Source organism: Carcharhinus amblyrhynchos, chromosome 23 (assembly GCF_965287045.1).
Source record: "Carcharhinus amblyrhynchos chromosome 23, sCarAmb.v2.hapA, whole genome shotgun sequence".
NCBI classification, from domain to species: Eukaryota; Metazoa; Chordata; class Chondrichthyes; order Carcharhiniformes; family Carcharhinidae; genus Carcharhinus; species Carcharhinus amblyrhynchos.
Window position 1 is genome coordinate 12,660,238 of NC_137346.1, and position 22,200 is coordinate 12,682,437.

Consider the following 22,200-nt stretch of genomic DNA (forward strand, 5'->3'; position numbering starts at 1 on the left):
GCTAAATTGCCTTTTAGTGTTGGAAGATTAGCAGAGTAAATGTGTGGGGTTGCAGGAATAGGCCCTGGGTGGGATTGTGGTTGGTACAGACTTAATGGGCTGAATGGCCTCCTTCTGTACTGTAGTGATTCTACACTCTGTTTCTATATATTCTAAAGCTTCCATCCCAGAACAAAACTCACAACTGCAGTATTTTGAACATAAAAGAAAATTCTACCAAAAAAACTTGTCATTTTAAAAAATCATTTTGGTTTATTTCACAGCTACAGAATACTTCGTTTTGCATGTAATAGGCCCCATGTTCTTAGGTATTTACCCATGCTCCATAGTGAAGTGTACTGTGTTGCTCCAAGTTCTCAAAATGTCCTTTGAAATTTCCATCCGTTAAACTTGACAAATGGAAATGACTTCTCCAATTGCAATCTGCTCTTACAAGATTCTAGTTATCATTTGGGCTGTCACTGCCTTTCCTTCTAGCTACACTTCCACATTTGATTCCTTTAAAGCTACCTGTCCTGAATTTTGAAATTAAAATCCTGAAGTGTTTGATTTAATTCTGTTCAACAGGTTATGGAACTAGAATCCAAACTCAATGAGGCAAAAGAGGAGTTCACTTCAGCTGGACCTCTGGGTCAAAAACGTGACCCAAAAGAATGGATCCCGCGTCCTCCGGAAAGATACTCTCTGAGTGGGCACAGAAGTCCAGTCACACGAGTTATTTTCCATCCAGTCTTCAGTGTCATGGTATCCGCCTCTGAAGATGCCACAATAAAGGTAAAGAATGCTTTAAATGAAAACTCTCTTTCAGATATCTAAATGAAGTTAAGTCCAGCTACAGGACAAATGTGTAATTTCTATACTTCTAGGTAGAGCCTGTCACTAAATTATTGACTTGGATCCTTTGCTTAACTGGCCATACCCATGATAAGAGAATAGTTGGCTCAATGGAAAACAGAACATGTTTTTGAGAAAATAATCCACAGTATGGAATTGAAAAACCATACAATTTTTTTTATTTGTGCAATCTGCCTTTGAAGGATGAGAGTTTGAAATTTGTAATTGAATTGTACGTAACATTTAGTGTTGTTATAAGCACTGACTTTGGATAATATACCATCCACTTTAATGAAGCCTTTTTTACTTGAGACTTCACTGTCATGTTTGAAATTAGCCATTTTAATAAAAGAACAAGCGAGAATTCTTAACATTAATTTACAGGTAATTCAAATTAGACCATATGGTGGATCATATTTACTGAAATAGATCTTCCAAGTAATAACTGGGTTGTCTGGTTAGGTAATTTTTTTAGAAGTAAGTGGGCCGAGTTCTGGATGAAATCTAACAATTTTCTGCATTTTGTGACCCTCTGCTTTGAGGAAAAATTAGACCTTTTATTGTGTTGACTGTTCAGTGTTCTAAGTTTGCATGAGTTGGGAAATTCAATCTGATGAAACAAGGGGGGAGTATGCCTGTTGGTCAAATTAGCTTTCCTCATTTGTGAGAACTGTAGAGTTTTTTATTGTAAATATGCATTTAGGGTGGCTAGCTTATTACTGATCCCTAAGCATGGTAATGAAAGGGCAAGTTAAACATTGGATGTGCACACGGCATCCAATCAGTGCTGGCAAAGGGCAGGCCACATAAACCAAAGAGTTGCATGAAATTTGAAAACATTATGCTTGCTGGTACATGAATTGTATGCTTTTAGTTCAGTTAGCCACTACACCTGGTCAGAATTGTGGTTTGGTGTTAGCTGAAAGAGCATGATCAGAATTACTCCCAGGTGTATGCTGGTTTTGAAACTCATTGCGTGGCGTTAAATATTGTGCAGCTTAACATTGCATGTCTAACTGCTTTTAGCTCTCCAGTTAATTTTCCACCCATCACTCCTTAAGGCACTGATTTCATACTTGGCACACTGGTTGCTCTTTATTATTTCCCTAAATGTCTATTCTTGCATGATCATGGGTGATAAGTGTCAGCAGGTTTTGAACTGCAGGATGATACTGCCTGACCCAATCCTGTGTTCACATACACATTGCTCCCATTGCCAACTCGTAGCTCCTGTTCCAATCCAGGCAAACAACTTTGATTTTTTTTATATATGAGTACCAAAGTCAGTTAAGCTTCTATTGCCATCCCTGATGTAATCAGCCAATAGAACACAAAAAAGGACCATTTAATCAGAGTTTTACAGCACAAAGAGGCTCTTTGGCCCATCATGACTGCACCGGCCATCAAGCACCTGTTTATTCTAACCCCATTTTCTAGCACCTGGTCCATAACCTTATATGATGTTTCAAGTGCTCATCTAAATGCATTTTACATGTTGAGGGTTCTTAAAGCTAGCCAGTCTCTCTTCATAGTTGAAAAGCTCCAGCCACGCAGCATCCCGGTGAATCTCCTCTACACCCTGTTCACTGCATCTTCAGGAGGTATCATGGAAGTGACAAAAAAGAGGAGTAAGAGCATCGTGATAGTACTTTTGTAGTACTTTTTGACAGAAGTAGGTTTTTATTTTGCAGAGTTCCCTAAACAGTATCCTGACTTTAGCAGAATATTTGTGTGTTGCCGTGGCATTGAATGTCAATTTGGCTTCAGGTGGACTTTTATTTTCTTGAACAATTGCTCAGTGGTTTTCTTGCTTCACAAGTGCCTGCTACTACAGAACTATTAGATTGGTGTGGGCTGGTGGGTGCAGGTGTTATCCTTCTAAGTTTGAGGACCTAAAAGTGAAAATGGACTTTGTAATAATGCATGTAATCTTAGACTTGCTGTTTAATGGGGGCAAGTTATTACAGGAGGGCAGATCTTCAAGATTGGTGATTTCTAACAACTCCGTTTTTGCAATTATCCAGTAAAGTATTCTTAAGGCATTCATCATTGAAGGTTGTCATATTGTTAGCTTGCTGAATGAAGTTCAGTAAGAATGTAAATGCATTTAAAGCCTTTCTAATTGTACAGTTTCAACTTAGAGTAAAATTATCCTTTTGTCTGGTTCTTTGTTATGGCACTTGCCTTTCCAAAGAGAGAATTGTTATAATTGAGGTAGACATATAATGTCTGCCTGACTCACTTGCCCCATCCCCTCCTTTAATCTTTTATAATGTTAAATGGAGTAGCAAAATAAAGAAGGAAACGATTTGCATCATTTTGTAACCTTCATAAATCTATATTCATGGAAATTAGTATTTATTAAGAAGGGATGATAGAGATGGAAATCAAGATACTTTGTAACTTTTGTAGGAGGATAAATTAGCTACCTGTTTAAAAGAAAGTGAACATTTGTTTCCAAGATGAGAAATATTTGAGAATGCTGCCATCATGTTGCACAGAATTGTCTATCATGGCAAATTTTACCAGGACTATAATACGTCCAACATAGAGCAGCTAGAGTAGTTATACTGTCTGGTGTAATCAGTAGAAGTCTGCGGGTTTTATAGCATGGCATCTCCATAATCCTTTTTTAAACTGTGGATGAGAGAGGGTTCTCGGCTGAAGTAAAACCAGATTCATGGAGTTATTTTTTATGGTCAATTTTAGAGCCCTGCACATAAAATAGTTTCAAGTATCTTGGCTTTTTCTGACAGGATTTTACCCATTAAACTCTATTAGTAGGCTTCTTCTATTCTCCACTGCCTCCTGTATGAAATATGTTAAAATTTGGAGTCCTTAACTTGCCCAAGTGTGTGTTCTCACAGAATCATATCCCTACAGTGCAGAAGGAAACCATTCAGCCCATCAAGCCTGCGCTAACAATAACCCCACGTATTTACCCTGCTAATCCCTCTGCTAAGTGGCAACTTAGAAAGACTAACCCGCACAACTTTAGACTGTGGGAAGAAACTAGAGCATCAAGAGGAAACCTGTGCAGTTAGAGGGACAACGTTGAAACTTCAAGGCTGGAACTGAATCTGGTCTCTGGCGTTGAGACGGTAGTCCCACCTGTGTGAGCCTTCAGAAGCCTATAGGACTGTTCCATGTAAGAGCTGAGCTTGAAGCTGTCCTTACCCAATATTCACATGTACACATGTCACAGCAGGAATCATTGACCAGTTAACCCGAGTGGAAACTCCTCGCGAAAAAGAAGCAAAATATGCAGATGCCGGAAATCTGAAATAAAAGCTGAAAATACTGAAAACCTCAGCCAGTCTGGCAGTACTTGTGGAGCAAATAACAGCTAATGTTTTGAGTCATATTCAACTGGAAACATTAACTCTTTCTCTCCTCTCAGGTGCTGCCATACCTGCTGACTTTACCAGCATTTCTGGTTTTATCATAAAATTGAACGGCCTTCCCAGCTTCCTATTTAGGCATATCAATTTGTAACTATCTAAATTGTGTGCTACATGTAGTACAATGTTGTTTATTTGTTTTCTGTATTTAGTACGGATACATATTGCACTGTTGGGTATATCCGTAAGACTGTGCAACCATGGAAGCAAATGAAGCTATTTGCTTAAAAAAAACACAGGTATGAGAAAGTAAAAAGGCGAGGACTTCTTTTATTTTGAAGAGGTGGTTCCTTTTGCCCTCTGGTCCTATGGCTTTTAAAATATTCCATATTTTTTGCCATATAAGCCCATGAATTGCATGTTAAAATTTTTGAAATGGAATTTGTTCTACATGTACCAGTTACCATTTTCAATAGACCATGCCATAACCTACAATAAGAGCCACCAGCTAGTTATGAAACCACTTAAATTAGCAACTGATTATTCTAATTAACACTTTATATTTGCATATCATTAGTCAGTGATATAAATTTTATTCAGAAGAATAATTGCCTGAAAGTCCAATTTGGAATAAATGAAAAACCTGATTTGCTGTCATTTGGAGCACAGCATAACAATTTAATACTATTTCATATTACTTCATCAGTGATGGCATGGATTATCTTGTGGAACAGTGCTCAAGAGAATTAATTATCCACAAAGATATGGTGAATTGTCCTGTGTGTAAATGTGAAATTAGCAAACAATCCTGCAGTTTGTGAATTCTAGTTTTTGTATTTGCCTGATAGGTTTGGGACTATGAAACTGGAGACTTTGAACGTACACTGAAAGGTCACACAGACTCTGTACAAGATATCTCCTTTGATCAGAATGGCAAACTCTTGGCATCCTGCTCTGCTGATATGACCATCAAGCTTTGGGATTTCCAAAGCTTTGAATGCATTAGGACCATGCATGGTAAGAATCTAATTCTTTTGTTGGAGTGGGGCTGGGAGGTCACAGGTGGAGTTGCAGATGGTGACACTAAGAGGAGCTAGTGTCCTTTTTTATCAAGCAGGTAAAAATCAATTTTTGCCATAAATTGAATTTTAAGCAAAATTCTACTTCATAAATCAAATTGAACTTCATAAATCTAATAAATTTCATTCGTCACTATCAAAAATCAAAATTCCAAGACCACTGATGATTTTTCTTGCTCTGCACTGTTTCTGAAAACGTTTCAAATATTTAGTGGAATTCCCGTTTGACGGTTTTGCCATTATTAGTCGCACTGTTGAGCAGCATTTCTAATCCAAAATTGTATAATATTTACTTCTGGCTAGTTATCACTTTGAAATGAAACTAGTCACTGTATCAGAAAGGCGTTTTGTCTTGTATTTTTTCTTTCTGCCTTCCTCCCTGACCCCTTGCCCTGATGAGGATTGCAGGCACAGTTCTGTTTATAACTGCAATTTTACAGCTGCCCTTATGCATTTTTAGATATTGTTTCATGCTTGTGTAATTGTTCAGTAATAGCTGTGCTGACTTTAATGGCTATAATTGAAATTTTAAATGCACAAATAGAATTCCACTGAAGTGGAGGAACTATCCAAAAAATAGCACAATTTTGAATTTGGATTGTCCATGATAGGATCTGACTTGGTATTGTAACTAAACTGATTTCTTTCTGTCTCTGGTCCATTGATCAGTTTGATTATTTTTAATATGTAGTTTAAAAAATATCGGCAGCAAACGCAAACCCTTATTTTGAAGCAACAAGGGGTAAACTCAGACAAGGAGGATGTAATTATACAAAGTCAGAAATTCCATTTCACCGTTGCTTTGTGCTACATCTAACTTTGTTACTGACTACCCTGGTTATTCACCCTTGAAACATAATAGTTTACTTGCAGGATTACTGTCCGTTTAATCATGTTCATAAACACCAACTCAACCTGTCATCCTTGCTTGACTAGGTTGGTTATTGATGGTGCACAGCACCCACAGGAATGTAAACATATTCTTGGAAATGTTATCTTTATTTGCTCAATGTATAATGAGATGATTGACATCTTGACAATTGTGAAATTTGCAACTTGGGAAACAAAAACTTTTGAGAATAGTTGTGTGTTTTAATGATTTTGTAAAAATTCTTGCATTTAGCGAAAGTTGCAGGACAGACTTGTATATTCACAGTAATTCCTAAAGTCTAATTAAAATTTAAATGCCTGTCGACCAGGCTGAATTGGTAGCATTTTTCTCTAAGTTGAAGCATCACTCCAGAACTTGAGTATATAAACCAAACTGATGAGTCAGTGCAGTACAGAAAAAACACTGCCTTTTCAGGTGCTGCTCTTCAAATGAGGTGTTAAGCCATTGTCAAGTTTACTTGTCAGAGTGCTTTAAGTCGTAGCATAATTTGAACAAAGTCAGTTGCCCTCAACTAGCGCCACTACAAAAAAGATCAGCTAGCTATTTCATCTTTGAGAGTTGTTACCCCTTCAATGGTTGATGTGCTTGAGTACCTTTATGAAGTACATTCTAAATGCTTTGGGACATACCTGAAATTGCTAAGAGACTGTATAAGACCAAGTCTTTCAAAAATGTAAACCTTTGTGGCACAGTAAGAATATTCAAAAGAAAAGAAATCCAAGGCTAGCTGGTGCCCTTCTATTTTTTTAAAGTAGAGTTAATGCTGAAAATTGAGAGATTGGACCATTCACCAGAGTTTGGTGGATCCCATTTGAAATGTCCTTTCTCCTTTTTAGGTGCTGTCAGAGCTGTTGAATGTTAATGGCATTTTGGGTTTTTTTAATCCCAAGCTAACTTAATTCTGTTTTACTTTTAGGACATGATCATAATATTTCATCAGTAGCTATCATGCCTAATGGAGATCATATAGTATCTGCTTCAAGGGATAAAACCATGAAAATGTGGGAGGTGCAAACTGGGTAAGTGTACAAGCAAGTGCATTGAACCAAAGTCATAATTTAAAGTTTAATTTTAGAACAATATATTTTGGGCACTATTGTGGAAGATGATCTGTCACTGGAGAATATATGTAGAATCTGGTATAAAAGCAAATGCTGGAGAACTAAAAAAAATTCTAGAAAAACAGTTGCAGCATCTGTGGAGAGAAACAGTTAATGTTTTGAGTCTAATATGACTTTAGATCTGAAGAGAGGGAGGATGTGATGGGTTTTCTGCTGTTGAAAAAGCAGCAGGGAGGGGCAGGTGGAGCAATAGAGCAGATCGGGTATCGGTTCGAATGCACTGGAGGTTAAATAACTAAGAAATCATAACACAGGGCAAGTGGAGTGGTAATAGTACTGAAGACAAGAAGCATTGGTCCAGATTAAGTGTTAATAGCTGAACAAAAGGTGACTCTTTGAAGGCAAAATCGCAGTGTGTGTTAGTAGCAGAATAAAAGTCAGCCCTGTCTAAAGGCAAGAACAAGAGACATACTGGCACCTGGAGGACTGAGAGTTGAAGATAGCAGAGGGATGGTGTTTAGATGCAATGGGGCCAGAGACAGTCCCGGAAGTTGTGTAGTGGGGTCATGGTCCGGGGTATGTAGGAAGTGTCTCAGCCTCTGCAAGGTAGAGATCAGTATGCCAGACAATAACTGCTCTACCCCTGTCAATACGTTTAATAAAGTCAGGGTAGGATCCGATTGAACAGAGTGCAATAAGTTCAGAGGGAGACCAGTTAGCATAAGTGAGGGAAGCAGGGAAATGTCACGCTGACAATTTTCAATGAAAGGATCAAGAACAGTTAAGAACTAATGGGACGGGTCCAGGTGGATGGAGAATACTGCAAGTGGGTTAAGTGGCCGTTGAGTGTGAGGGAAGGGGAGGAATGTGGTATCAGTATATATGAGCAATTCCTCTTTTGGCAGCATTTAACTTGAAAGGTACTCAGCAAATGGCATACTGATAATTTTAGACTGTTTATACTCCTGTGAAGAACTTTGAGAAATTATTCTATGTTAAAGGTGCTATATTAATGTAAGTTGTTACAGTAAACATTACACAGCAATAATTTTATGTTCAGTAACCTTTGTAACTTGAATGAAATGAACTTTGATACGACATTCAAATCAGTTGATTTAATTATGGAAGCTGTCTACCTTAAATTCCAGGGGTACAAATATTTCCTGGAAGTTGCATGCAATATTTTGGATATAACAATGAATAATTTATTTCGCAGCCTACTCCATGGTAAGCCCATCTGGATGAAGTCACCATGTTAGCAGCTTTTGAGCATTTTTTATGGGTTGGCATCGAAGTTTACCTGCTACATAGATTTTTTTGTTTAACGCAAAATAGCGTGGATGCTGGAATGTGAAACAAAATCAGAAAAATGCTGGAAAATCTCAGCATTCTAACGAAGGGTCATCTAGTCTTGAAACATTGGCTCTGTTGTCCCTCCAAAGATGCTGTCAGACCTGCTGAGATTTTCCAGCATTTTTCTGGATTTTTTGGTTGATTTTTGAGATTATATTTGTGCCATTTGACTTTCCTTTTTACATAGTTGACTGTAAGCTCTGGGTTTGTTGAGTGACTCACTGAACTAACTTTGTTTCTAATGGGTGCACAAATATAATTTTGGCTGCACTTAAAAAGCTTTTATGTAAGGATTCAAAGATATAATTACTGGGTGGCACGGTAGCACAGTGGTTAGCACTGCTGCTTCACAGGTCCAGGGTTCGATTCCTGGCTCGAATCACTGTGTGTGGAGTTTGCACGTTCTCCTCGTGTATGCGTGGGTTTCCACTGGGTACTCCGATTTCCTGCCACAGTCAAAAGATGTGCTGGTTAGGTTGATTGGCCATGCTAAGAAATTATCCTTAGTTTCCAGGTACGTGTAGGTTAGAGGGATTAGTGGGTATAATATGTAGGGATATGGGGGTAGGGCCCGGGAGGGATTGTGTTTGGTGCAGACTCAGTGGGCCAAGGGGCATCTTTCTGCACTGTAGGGTTCTATGATTCTATGATACTGGAAAGTGCAGGCAAGTAAAGCCATTAAAAGTTATTATTTTGGTTATTATAAATGGGACAATGTACAAAAATCAAGTAATTATCAATTTATGTAAACTTTTGTTTAGGCGTAGCGTAGAGTAAATAGCTTACTATGATGGGGGATTTAGCTTGACAAGGAGCCATCGATATAGTTTTCATGAGAGTTTAGAAGAAAATGCTTAAACAAAATAATGAAATCACTGAATGCTTTGCCAAAGGGAGACCTTAGCATCTTTTAAGGGGAAGATGGATAAATGTTTGAAGTGGAGGAACATGTAAGGCTATGGGGAGAACAGAGCTGTTGAATTAGTTTTGAATTTCCTGTGGTAAAGAATTGGCAGAGATTTAGGGTACTAATGGCAGCATTCTGTGCTGTAACCTTCATGGTCCTTACAGCTGGGTATCCAATCAAATGATGTTATGAAAGTCCCCAGGAAATTGCATCGATTTAGCTCTTGCATTGGTTTTATCTGCATAGACCTGCAGCCTGAAGAAAGTGCTAAGGTCACTGAGACTGTTGCTATTACACTTTTTTTAATGTTATTGGTGCTGTAGATGTTGCATGTCATCTTTCTGACTGCTGGTTATGGATTTTGCAGTTCACATTGATTGCTGTCTTGGTGGAGGGTATTATTTTTACTATATTGAAGACCAGAATCCATTCTTTGGCAGTAGTTTGACTTGTAACATTCCTATTCGTGACTTACAGCTATATTCTGTGTAACAACAGAAATCATGTTTTTAGTGTTAGAAATTCAGGAAGTATAGTAACTTCACACGATTGAGGGCTCTGCTGCACTCACTCAACTAGTTCCAACTGTATGGCAGCTAAAGTTGATGGGTTTTTCTTTTAAAAAATGGGATAGTGAATTCAAGTTGCAATATAAGAACATAAGAAATAGGAGCAGGAGTAGGCCATCTGGCCCTTCGAGCCTGCCCCGCCATTCAGTAAGATCATGGCTGATCTGTCGTGGCTCAGTTCCACTTCCCCGCCCTCTCCCCATAACCCTTAACCCCTCGCTTATCAAAAACCCATCAACCCGTGTCTTAAAAATATTTAGCGAGGCAGCCTCCACCACTTCAACGGGCAGAGAATTCCAGAGATTCACCACCCTTTGAGGGAAGAAGTTCCTCCTCAACTCTGTTCTAAACCGCCCCCCCCCCTTATCTTGAGGCTGTGCCCCCTAGTCCTACTGTCCTTTCTGAGCGGGAAGAGTCTCCCCACATCTATCCTATCCATCCCATTCATCATCTTATATGTCTCAATGAGATCTCCCCTCATTCTTCTAAACTCTAACGAGTACAAGCCTAGTTTATTCAGCCTCTCCTCATAGCTCAACCCCCTTCAACTCTGGCATCAGCCTAGTAAACCTCCTCTGCACTCCCTCCAAGGCCAAAATATCTTTGTGTAAGTGCGGCGACCAAAACTGCACACAGTACTCCAGCTGCAGCCTCACCAGTGCCCTATACAGCCGCAGCAAGACCTCCCTACTTTTATATTCAATTCCCCTCACTATGAAGGCCAGCATCCCATTAGCCTTCCTGACCACCTGCTGCACCTGCAGGCTGGGTTTTTGCGACTCATGCACAAGGACCCCAAGGTCCCTCTGCACTGTCGCCTGCTGCAGTTTTTTGCCACGTAAGTAATAGTCCTTCCTACCATTCTTCCTACCAAAGTGGACCACCTCACACTTGCCAACATTAAATTTCATTTACCAGTTCCTGGCCCATTCGCCCAGCCTGTCTAGATCCTTCTGCAGACTCTCCACACCCTCCGCGCAATTTGCCGTTCCACCAATCTTGGTGTCGTCAGCAAATTTCGACACCATACACTCGGTTCCCTCTTCCAGATCATCTATATAAATGGTAAATAGCTGAGGCCCCAGCACCAACCCCGGGGCACTCCACTAGTCACCAACCGCCAATCCGAATAGCACCCATTGACCCCCACTCTCTGCCTCCTTTTGAAGCATTTTCTGAGGTAGCTTCAAATCAGAGACTAGTAGAAAAACAACAAATTTCATTTGTTATTTACAATGCGGTAAGTACTGTTTCAAGGTTGCATTGATTAGGCAGCAGGAGCATTTGATTGAAAGCAGTTCGCTAAACATGCAACGTGAATGTCAAAGACGTCAAGGTATTATTGGTGAGAATAAAAACCCAGAGAATAAAAACCTTAATACATACAATATAAATTATTTCTGAACTTGTGTTTGATTAGGGAATTGAAAAGAGCTGTTGATCAAATTTCTCCTCCTGTTCATTTATAAATGATCATTAATTTAACTTTTTGCTCACAGTTATTGTGTGAAAACTTTCACGGGGCATAGAGAATGGGTGCGCATGGTCCGACCCAACCAGGATGGTACTCTTTTGGCCAGCTGTTCCAATGATCAGACTGTGCGTGTATGGGTGGTAGCAACAAAGGAATGCAAAGCTGAACTTCGAGAGCATGAACATGTCGTAGAGTGCATCTCCTGGGCACCGGAGAGTTCCTACCCAACTATTTTGGAAGCAACAGGATCTGAGGTATGATTCTAAGAGTTGAAATGGTTCTATTTCAATCAGAAGTCACAAATAACTTGATCTAAAACATAAGTCATTCTCATTCCAAGGAAAACAGGTTGTATTAAGGTTTCAGTAGTTCAGCAATTCCAGAAGAGTTTACATTGGCTTCAAAAGGCCATACTAAGAAATTTTAAATTTGAAATTGAATCCAAAATGTTTTAAGTTCTAGCAAAAGGTGACTGCTGGGAAAGCATCTGATGGCCCAAGTACAATTCTGTCAAGCGATGCATTAGGCAGATATAGTGCAGATCTTTGTTTAAATAATGATGTACTTAGTGCAATACTTCACTTTCCAATCGACCCATCCATAGGTCCTCCATTATGGTTTGGCTGCTGCTAGATTGCAAGTATATTTTGGTATTTTTTGAGAACGTGATTGAGAATTCTCGAGTTAATTCTTGGCATTAATGGAAAAATAGGGAAACTCACTTCAAAGCCAAGAGTTTAATTGTAGGATTGATCAGTATTAAAGGACAGTTTTAAATGGAACCAGCCTAAAGTTGATAAACAGTTTGTTTCTCAGGTTTAATAATTGAGTTTCTTCTGCGCTCTCCCATTTTTTTCCAAAAATATATTTGATGCAGAATGCATCACAAGCTTGAGTTTACTATTAAATAATAAATTGGTTGGACTTAAACCTGATGTTGTCAGACTTCTTACTGTATTAAATGTATTCATTCAAACATCTGAATGAATGTTTTGAAGCTTATTTTTTGAACAACTTACAAATGGTTTTGTGAATATGTGCAAAGTTTGTCATGTCCCTTCTCTCAACCATTAATTCTGCTGAGCCAGTGCAACCACTGGTCACTCTCTTTATGTTAATCCACTGGTGCTATTGAAAAAGTCAGTTTCAGATTTTTAAAAATGATAACTCTTGGATGTTAAGCTGTTCCTACATCAAACAGTGTAATATCCAACAAGTAATCGTAGCTCAGCGTTCTCTAGTCGCACCACAGAATATTGACAAACTGATGGCCCATCTTAAAAATGTTAAGGACCTGAACCAGTGCTGCCAATGAATTGCTTCCTTCAGCAATATTTGTAATATCAGTATAGCAAATTAGAACACTGATTTCTAAGAATTATACTAGCAGGTCCCGAGCAGTGGTCAATTTAATTAAAGTATCTAACTTTTGTCATCACAGTATATACCTATCAATACCAAATTACTAAAAAGACAAATGAATTTAATCTAGTCAACTTGTAAAATATCGTTGGGAACTTCTCTAGAATTTGAACATGAGCAGTTGTTTGATGCTGGTTTGGATATTGTTTCTCTTGTGCCACACATCTATCTGTGAAGCTGACGTTCCTTGGTACGGCTGAGTACTTGTTCTAAAGAAGCTTCATTGTTCCATTGAAACTCCAAGTCATCTGAGGTTTCAAGGAATGTAGATTTTTCACCCTGGATTTTTGCATAGCTATCTCATCTGAAACCAGCAGCAGCCGTTGGAAATCAGAAAGCATAGTTAGTGGTTCTGTACTTCCTCTTTGGGTTTACTGTTGAAGTTCCCTCAAGACTGTAATGTAGAACTAATGAAAATGTTCCCTTTTATGCTATTAGACTTGGTATAAAAACTCTTAGAAAAAGTTGTTGAGGTGTAACTGTGTTTTTACTAGCATTAAAAGTTCATAATTACTCATCAAAGCCTCAGCCCCTGATGAGCTAATCCTTTTTATTTGTGGAGTGCCAACCTTCTCCAGTGATGTTTTAACAAAGTTTCTTCAATCTAGATTATATCTCATTTATTTTGTCAGCTCTCTTAAAATTTTGGGGTGAGGCAGTGGACTTGTCACTGGACTAGTTAATAATCCAGAGACCCAGGATAAGATCTATGGACCTAGGTTCAAATCCTGCCACGGGTAAATGATATTTGAATTCAATAAAAATCTGGAATTAAAAGTCTTATAACTATGAAATCATTGTTGTAAAACTCTCCTGGTTCCTTAAGGGAAGGAAATCTGCTGTCCTTACCTGGCCTGGCCCATTTGGAACTCCAGATCCACAGCAATGTGGTTGCCTTTCAAATGCCCTCTGACATAGAGAGCTGTTAGGGACAGGCAATAAATGCTGGCCTAGACAGCAACACTCATGTCCTGTAAATTAATATTTTAAATGTTTTAACTATTTTTAATTGTTTATATCCCAGTTGTTTGTTATGTCAAATTTTAACTGGAAGTGAAAAATTTGTTGCATTTTATTTTCTGGTTTGCAGTCTGAATATTTGAATTATGATTCGTTGTAGACCCCTGCTTGAAAACATCACTGTTGCATGATGCCTTGAGATCCCCTTAACTGGGCACCAGAAGTCGAGATGGGAAATTCACTGCACAGAGATCTCTGATCTTTGTGGGCAGCTTTCTTTGAGGTCAGCGGTGAGCGTTGTCATTTCTCTGCTGACCACGAAATCCATGCCACAGTTTTTGATGTAACTTCACATCTTATAACTTCAGAAATGTAGCCATAAGTTACTGACTAAGTAGTAGCATACGTTACATTACAACCCGTAACTTCCGATCCCTCCAGCATCGGATTTAGGATGTAAGCCATAGATGCGCTGGGTTATCCCCCTCACAATTCCCAGGTAAAGGTTTACATGGCATTTGTTTAGAAGTGCTAACTTCCCTAGGCCAATTGCATAGCATTGGGAACCATCTGGCAGTGATTTAAATCATTATCTTTCAGATGATTATGCCAGTGTTACACAAATAGTTACTCTGGGAGTTAGAAATAGAACCACTTCTAACTTCATAATTATTTTAAACATCCAGACCAAGCCCTGTATGGGACACGCACGCGCGCACACACACCCGAGTCTGCACCAGTGCAGTGCAGAACCTTCTCATCATGATAAAACTAACATGCTGCTAATATAAGCAAAGCTTCAGAATTAGTGATTGAGTTTTTGTAAAAAAAAATTGGAGTATAGTGGAGAAAGGAAAACAACCTAGAAAACTAGGAGGACCCACATAGTTTCCATTTGCTGAATATACATGAAGTGGGCAGGTGGGAAAAGTAAAGAAACACTGCCAATATGCATTAGAAAGGATTCTGTGAAGCTGGAATGTCTTGAGTGGCTCTTGTTCTGAGCCTTAATTGCTGATGTGGGTTTGTGGTAATATAATTCAACACTAGCACTCAATTACCAAGTTTGCAATAATTTCTGTTAAAATAGTGCCCACATAAACTTCCCTATCAGATGTTAGAGGTCCAGAAAATTAATTATTAAGACATTAAGCAAGATTAAAGTAGGTACTGGTAGAAATGGCAAACACAGCTTTGTTAGACCCTTTTAATCAGAGATTGATTTGAGTCATGTGTACTGCACATTTTAAAAATGCACGTGAAAGGTTTGTTTTCTGAACACAATGTTAGTTGTTTGTCTCTGTAGTCACCTCCTAAATTTAATGTCTATCTTCATGCCATAAATCATACTAATTAAACAAATATCTGACGTGTGATAAGTACTGCACTGAATGCTTTTGCATCTGCTCAGCTTGACACCACCTAGCTATGTCCCTGACCACCAGAGTGGTCTTGTCCGTTTGTGGAGACCAGTAGTGATTCTCGCCGGGTTTTTGCTGCCACCCGAGAGTCGGAAAAGCCTGGCAGCAGGGAAGATCTGACCTTGAACAGACTCTGCATGTTTAAGTGCTCGTCTAAATATGCTGATCCAGCAAGATTACATCTGGAACAGTGGCTGGCAGGATGAGGTGCAGAACATGCTAAACTGCTTGTCCATGGTTCTCCGGCCCTGCTCATTTCAAACACGTTCTGCACTGTGGCCAGAAAATTGTGGCCATTGTTTTTGACCTCTGCCACCAACTCCAGCTACCTCGCAGGATTGAATCAAGAGTTTTCTCAACTTTCTGAGCTGAGCTTCCAACACTGTATATTCTCTATCAAAAAGACTCACCACAATTAAAGCAAGTATTGCAGATGTTGGTAACCTTACATTAAAAAAATGCTCAAAGCACTGAGACTTCCATCACAAACATTCCATTGATAAAAGTGAAACTCCCATTCTTGTCTTCATTTCTCCCCAGACGTGATTTCTTCAATATTCTCATGGCCAACCTTCAATCATCTAGTTTCAGCTCAGTCAAACCTCTACAATGTGTATCCTATTCCACTCCAATTCTTACTCACCCATGCCTGACCTGCTGGCCCATGTTAAGTTTATCCAGGCATGTCTCACATGTGGCCCTGATCCTCTCTGCATGACTCTCATACAGGCCTGTGCCACTCCTTCTCCAAACCATTCTGGCTCAGACATGCTTGCTGCCACTTTGCGTCACATTGAGCTCCTATCCTTTGTACTTCCTTTATTAAATTCCTTGCCCTTTCCACCTCTAGTCTCACCTGCTTAAAATCCAGCTATTTGGCCAAGCTTTGAGATGCTTTTCTATGTAGAATGTGATACCTAAATGTGTGTTAATGAATAATATTCATGTCCTCAAGTGCATTCATATAGTGCATTTCATGACCATCTAGCATCTCAAAGAGCTTTACAGTCATAGGCACTTTTGAACTGTAGTCACTGTTATAATGGAGGAAACTTGATAGCCAAGTTGTGACGGCCCCAGCAAACTGCCACAAACAGCAATGCGATCATTCTGTATCGTGTTGATTGAGAGTTAACTTTGGTCACGATTTCAGTGGTAACTCCCCTTCTGTCTTTTGAAATGGTCATTGGCTCTTTGCATGCACCCAAACTGGCAGATGAGCCTTCTATTTAATGTCTCATCAAAATATCAGCATAAATTGATATTTTAATTACAAGTATTATACAATTGAAGTGAATTGCATTCTTTAGACTGAATGCAGAGGTGCAGTTATAGCTCCTAGGATTCAACAGCTTTCGTGATCCAGTTTATAGTTAGGTTTCTGATCAGTGCATTGGCATCTTATGGTATGTCATTGTGGCTTCCACTGAGCTGAATTCTTTCTACTATCTGGACTCTCATTTAGAAGTTCAAGATGGTAGAATCACCTTTTGGTTTTAGGTGTTTACTAGTTACGTTTCTCAAATGTCAACTGTTTTTTGTCTTGAGTGCTTTAACTTCGGCAAATAATGATGGCACTAGCTATCATTGTGCATTTTGCATAATTTGCTGAATAAAAGATTTAAGACAGTTTAGGTAAACTATTTGACTGAACCACCATTCAACGATACTGGATTATTAGGACAAGCAATTATTTGCCCAACAACTGATCACTTCTATGAAATAAGTGAAGATTTTTACATAATGCTTCTGATTTTTCTACCTCTCATATCTGCTATATTAAAAATAATTAGTGAAACATGCAATCTATTCCCATGGTTGAGGTGAATACTTTCAGTCTGACTTTATTCTTTTTTATTAAAGTCAACTTGTATGATTTATTTTAAATGTTAATGTGCTTTGCACAGTAGTTATCGAGATGACTTTGCTGTGTTACCAATATCTGCACCATAACATGGACCCGTGTTTAACTAACTTTTGTCATTAACTAGTCTACTGTGATTTGTATCCAAATTAATGGTTAAAATTGTAATCTGGGAAATTAAACCAAATGCAAATAACCAATAATATTTTTTTTTCAAACCAGTGTAGAAAATTCTTTCTCTTCCTTTCAGTGATGTATTTTAATGTATTTTTAGCATCTTCAATTTATGTTCTTTCCAGACTAAAAAGAGTGGCAAACCTGGACCTTTTCTTCTATCAGGATCCAGAGACAAGACTATTAAGATGTGGGATATTAGCATTGGAATGTGCCTTATGACACTGGTGAGTGCATGATACAAGCTGATAAATATATTGGAGATAATTTAGTGTTTGTTGTCCTGGTCAGTTGTTTTACCAATAGCTCAGTTGGTGAATGCACTGAACCACATGGACTGAGAAAGTCTAAGGTTTGACTCCAATTTTTAAGTATGATAGAAGTGGCCACCTAGTTTTATTGCTGAGCAAGGGAGAGAGAACAGTTAGTCAGGATTCCACTCATATTGACCCCAATGCTAAATATATGGTCAGACACGGAGTTCACGTCAGTTTGGCTTTAATTTTCTCTTATCATTGTTGAATAGTCCACAGAACTCATCCGGCCTTAACAGCATAACGTTGACTGCCTTTTTAATCTGTAACCAATTTTTTGTAAATGCTATACTGCAAGTTCTGAATTTGTTACTTAACATCATTGCCAGTAAATTCAACACATACTACTTCCATTGATCTTGTAGAGTACGATGGTTAAATGTAATTTTCTTATTCTTCCATTTATACCAACATTGTCTTCCAGGAGTGCAGCATGTATAATATGGGATGATAGTTTTCTTGATGTGACCATTTGCTAACATTGAACTGTGGAAGCTCAAAGTCCAAGTTCCTTCAAAGCACTGCACTGTTTTGGGTGCACCAAGCAGAAATTACAGAATTATAGTTTCAGTAAGAATCTAAATCTATGATAGATTTTGTATATCAGATGTCGAATCAGATGTCTGCCCTGTAGATTTAACAGTTTTTCACTTTCAGGACTGTAAACATTTGATATGGCAAGTAGCTGCCAATATATGTTTCAGGCATCAAAAAACTTGGTCACTGTCTTTTCACCAGAACTTCAGTCTTCACCACATGGTTCATTTGTGCAGCCAACATCTTTGAAGTAAATACTTAAGAGTTTCTAGTAAGGAAGAATGGGATGGATTTTCCCAGTTTGAGCAATTATCTGCTCAAACTGGGAAAATAGTACCTTAAAAGCAAGCTGAATTTTCAAGGCTAAGGTGTGCTTTGTGAGATGAAATTGCATTCATAGTGACAATGGAAATCAATAATTCATACTATCTTGGATTGAAGGGAAAATGTTTCCAATTTGCAAAAGATTAAAAATAAATGCAACTTTTAATTTTTCTTTGGGAAGACATGGTTTGAGTGCTGTTTTGGCATCCAAGTGGCAAACTCCTGCATGATGTGTTCTGTTGAATTTAGGTTGGCCATGATAACTGGGTACGTGGTACCCTGTTTCATCCTGGAGGAAAGTTTATTGTGAGCTGTGCTGATGACAAAACCATTAGAGTGTGGGACTACAAGAACAAACGGTGCATGAAGACCCTGAATGCACATGAACACTTTGTAACCTCTCTTGGTATGTATGTTTATAATAGCTTATGTCATTATTAGGGAGATAGTACTTTGCATTTCAGTATACATGGATTAGATTTGTGAAAAATATTTCTAATCTACATGGTTTATTGGTACAAAATCTATACTAGTTCAGATTAGAAGTGGTTACTTTAAAAAGACAGCAAAATTGATTATCATTTCAAGTGCAGTGTTCAGCTTGTCGCTCATATATTTTGGTTTACTACTTGATGGATGCTTTTAAGCAGATACATAATAGTGTTATCACTAAACTTATTTAACACTTCAGTTTAATTTATATGATAATGAGTGAAAGTATTCAGGATGAGGAATTATGATCTTGTAACCACCAAGCCATCACCTTAGTGTTACATAATAGAAGTACTATGTAGTATTTATAATATGGGACACTCGGATCTGAAATATCCAGGAGGAATAAATGTGTGCCAAGCATTGTAATTGTGTTGCTCAAGTAAAGGAATATTGAGACTGAGGACCAGCTAACTGCACTCTGCAAAATATGTAGAAAAGAAACATTTCTGTAAATAAGTTAATAACCCACACATACAAATATTGAAGCAGAAGGTCACTACCCACAAGGGAAGGAGACAACTGAGGAAGTAGTACAGCAAAGTGTAGTGATAAGCTGTGGTTCTGTAGCTTGAGTCTTGAATGGGTGTTACTTTTCACATGATAAGGTTAGAAACCCAGTGGTGCAATTGAAAAGAATTCCTGTAAAATGCATGGCTATGTACTAAAATGTATGCAAGGCTTCAGGGATAATAATCTCGAGATGACATAGGCAGAATATGCCATCACGAGAGAGATAAGATATATCACCACACGTAATGTATGATTGGGTTAGCAAGGACTATGATTATATTTGATTTATGGGCAGCACAGTGGATTCAGTTCCAACCCTGGGTGACTGTGTGGAGTTTGCACGTTCTCCCTATGTCTGCATGGGTTTCCTCTGGGGGCTCCTGTTTCCTCCCACCAAAGGTGTGCAGTTTAGATGGATTGGCCATGAAAAACTGCCCCTTAGTTTCCCAAAATGTATAGATTAGATGGATTAACCATGTAAAATGCATGGGCTAATGAGGATAGGGTGTGAGAAGAGAGCTCGAGTAAAATAATCTGTCAGGGACTGGCCTCTTCACTGTAGGGATTCTGCAATGAAAGTGTTATGGTTTTGCATGGTGATGCATAATATGAAGAAATCAGCTATTTCTTGTAAAGTTAAATACATAGCTGCAAGATTCCATTGACCAAGGGATAACAGGCATACAGAATGATTTTGTCTCTGATGTGCTAAACAGACCATAGGCCCACTCCCAAATGCACCCAGTTGTGGTGAGCTGGGGCAAAAAGTACTAAAATATAAATTTGAAATAAGCTGGTGACTGTCAGCCGGAGAAGTCAAAGAAAAGACTGATTGCTTTAGTAAAATCTGTTCATGTTGTCGATATTCCAAATGGAATCATCAAGAATTGAAATAGTCCACAAGATACAAAAGTAGATGAGCTACCAATTTGAAAAGGCCGCAGAGTTAATGCAGAAAACTAATGTCTGTAAGGCATCCTGATAAAGCGGATAATGAAATGTCTCGTTAGATTTGGTTTAGTCATGAGAATTAGCAAGGATTTGAGTGGAGAATGTCTTGCTTCAAACTGCCTGACTTTATGATAATTGTATGGATGCTGTACAGTTTTCAGAAAGGCCATTTATCCACAAAATAGGATTATATGGAAAAAGAGACAAGTTTTTGAGTTGAATTGAAAATTAAGCAAACCAGAGAAAGCAACAACTGGTTTTTGATGACTCCTGATCTGGCAAGGGCTCACAAGCGGAGTGCCATGCAAATTGTCATATAACTTGCTGGATCAGGGCTCCGTTCACCACCACGAATGCAAGTGTCTCAAAACTGAGGTGCAATTTGATTACTTTGGCCAAGTGGTTATTTATTATACATGAATCTCGGGCTATTTAATTATGGGATGCGTCAGAGCTAGCCTTGACCACGTGATGTCCACTCATGCATATGGAAGTTACTGGATTGCCATCAGGAGTGGAATTCTGTCTGATATTTCCCTGTCCTTTGTGTGAGCTACTGTTTAAATATGTTGAGATTAGATGCCTATTTTACATTCTCATATAGGTTTATAAACTTGTATCTTGGTTTTTCATTAGCTTCATAATAAAACTTAATGAGCAATTTTAGTAACATTGTTTCATATGCTAATTTTGCTTTAATCTGCATTCTGAATATGTACTTGCTTAACCCTATCTTTCTCATTCTTTGCTTTAATTACATATTACTGTCTGCTCATCAGTAATTACAGATTTATTTGTTTATTACAATAACCCCTTCACAGTTATAGGGAGACAGCACATTGATAATTTCACTGGATTGTTATCCAGAAGACCAAGCTGATGCTTTGAGGACATGAGTTCAAATCCCGCAATGACAGCTGGTGGAAAATTCAAGTAATCAATATTAAAATATCTAGAATTGAAAGCTTGACTCAATAATGGTGGCCATCATTGATGTAAAAACCCATCTCAGTCATTTCCTGGCCTGACCTGCATGTGACACTCAACCTATAGCAATGTAGCTTACTCTTAACTGGCCTCTGAGATAACCCAGGAAGCCACTCAGGTCAGAGGCAATTAGAAATGGACAACAAATACTGGCCTTACCAGTGACATCCATGTCACACGAAAGAACTAAACAATAGCAGCTATGAAATGTTGGAACATGGTTTTATATTTTTTCTAGCTTTATGGAGAGTTGAGTAAGTTCAACAGCAATGCGTAATTGTGTTTAATATGAAGATTAAAACAAATAGCACAGCAAGTACTTTTGCCAGTGCAAATTTTAACTGTTAGCATAATGAACCAATTCTTTGAACTTAGGTATCATTTCCAAGTTAGGCATTCCCTTGTCCTTCCAGGACAGAATTCATTATTACGCGAGCCTTGTACTGCAGAAAGCCAATACCCCAAAACTTGTTTTCAGATTTACAAACTCAGCTTTTGTAACATACTATAGGTTAGATACATAGCAGTGGGGATAAAGATGGGACATGATGAGTGATGTGACCAGAGATGTATTCTGGAGCCTGAACTCTTCACCGTATTTATTAACGATTTAGCTGATGGAGCAAATTGGCACATTTATTTTGCTGTTGACCCTAAGTTAGGTGGGACAGTAAATAGTAAAAATGAGAGCCAGTGATTACAAAGGAACATGGGTAAAGGAGTGAGAAAAA

The 22,200-nt window shown here is 38.4% G+C and overlaps 1 protein-coding gene across 2 annotated transcripts in view; it reads left to right on the forward strand.

The window, feature by feature from the left end:
• Positions 1-22,200, forward strand: part of LOC145357462 (lissencephaly-1 homolog) — a 110,468-nt gene that overhangs the window by 80,854 nt on the left and 7,414 nt on the right. For both annotated transcript variants that reach the window (XM_080210819.1, XM_080210818.1), the window contains exons 5-10: positions 568-774; positions 5,024-5,192; positions 7,063-7,165; positions 11,536-11,764; positions 17,477-17,578; positions 18,776-18,932. In XM_080210819.1, the coding sequence (XP_080066945.1) occupies positions 568-774; positions 5,024-5,192; positions 7,063-7,165; positions 11,536-11,764; positions 17,477-17,578; positions 18,776-18,932 (967 nt within the window). The remainder of the gene's footprint in view (positions 1-567; positions 775-5,023; positions 5,193-7,062; positions 7,166-11,535; positions 11,765-17,476; positions 17,579-18,775; positions 18,933-22,200) is intronic.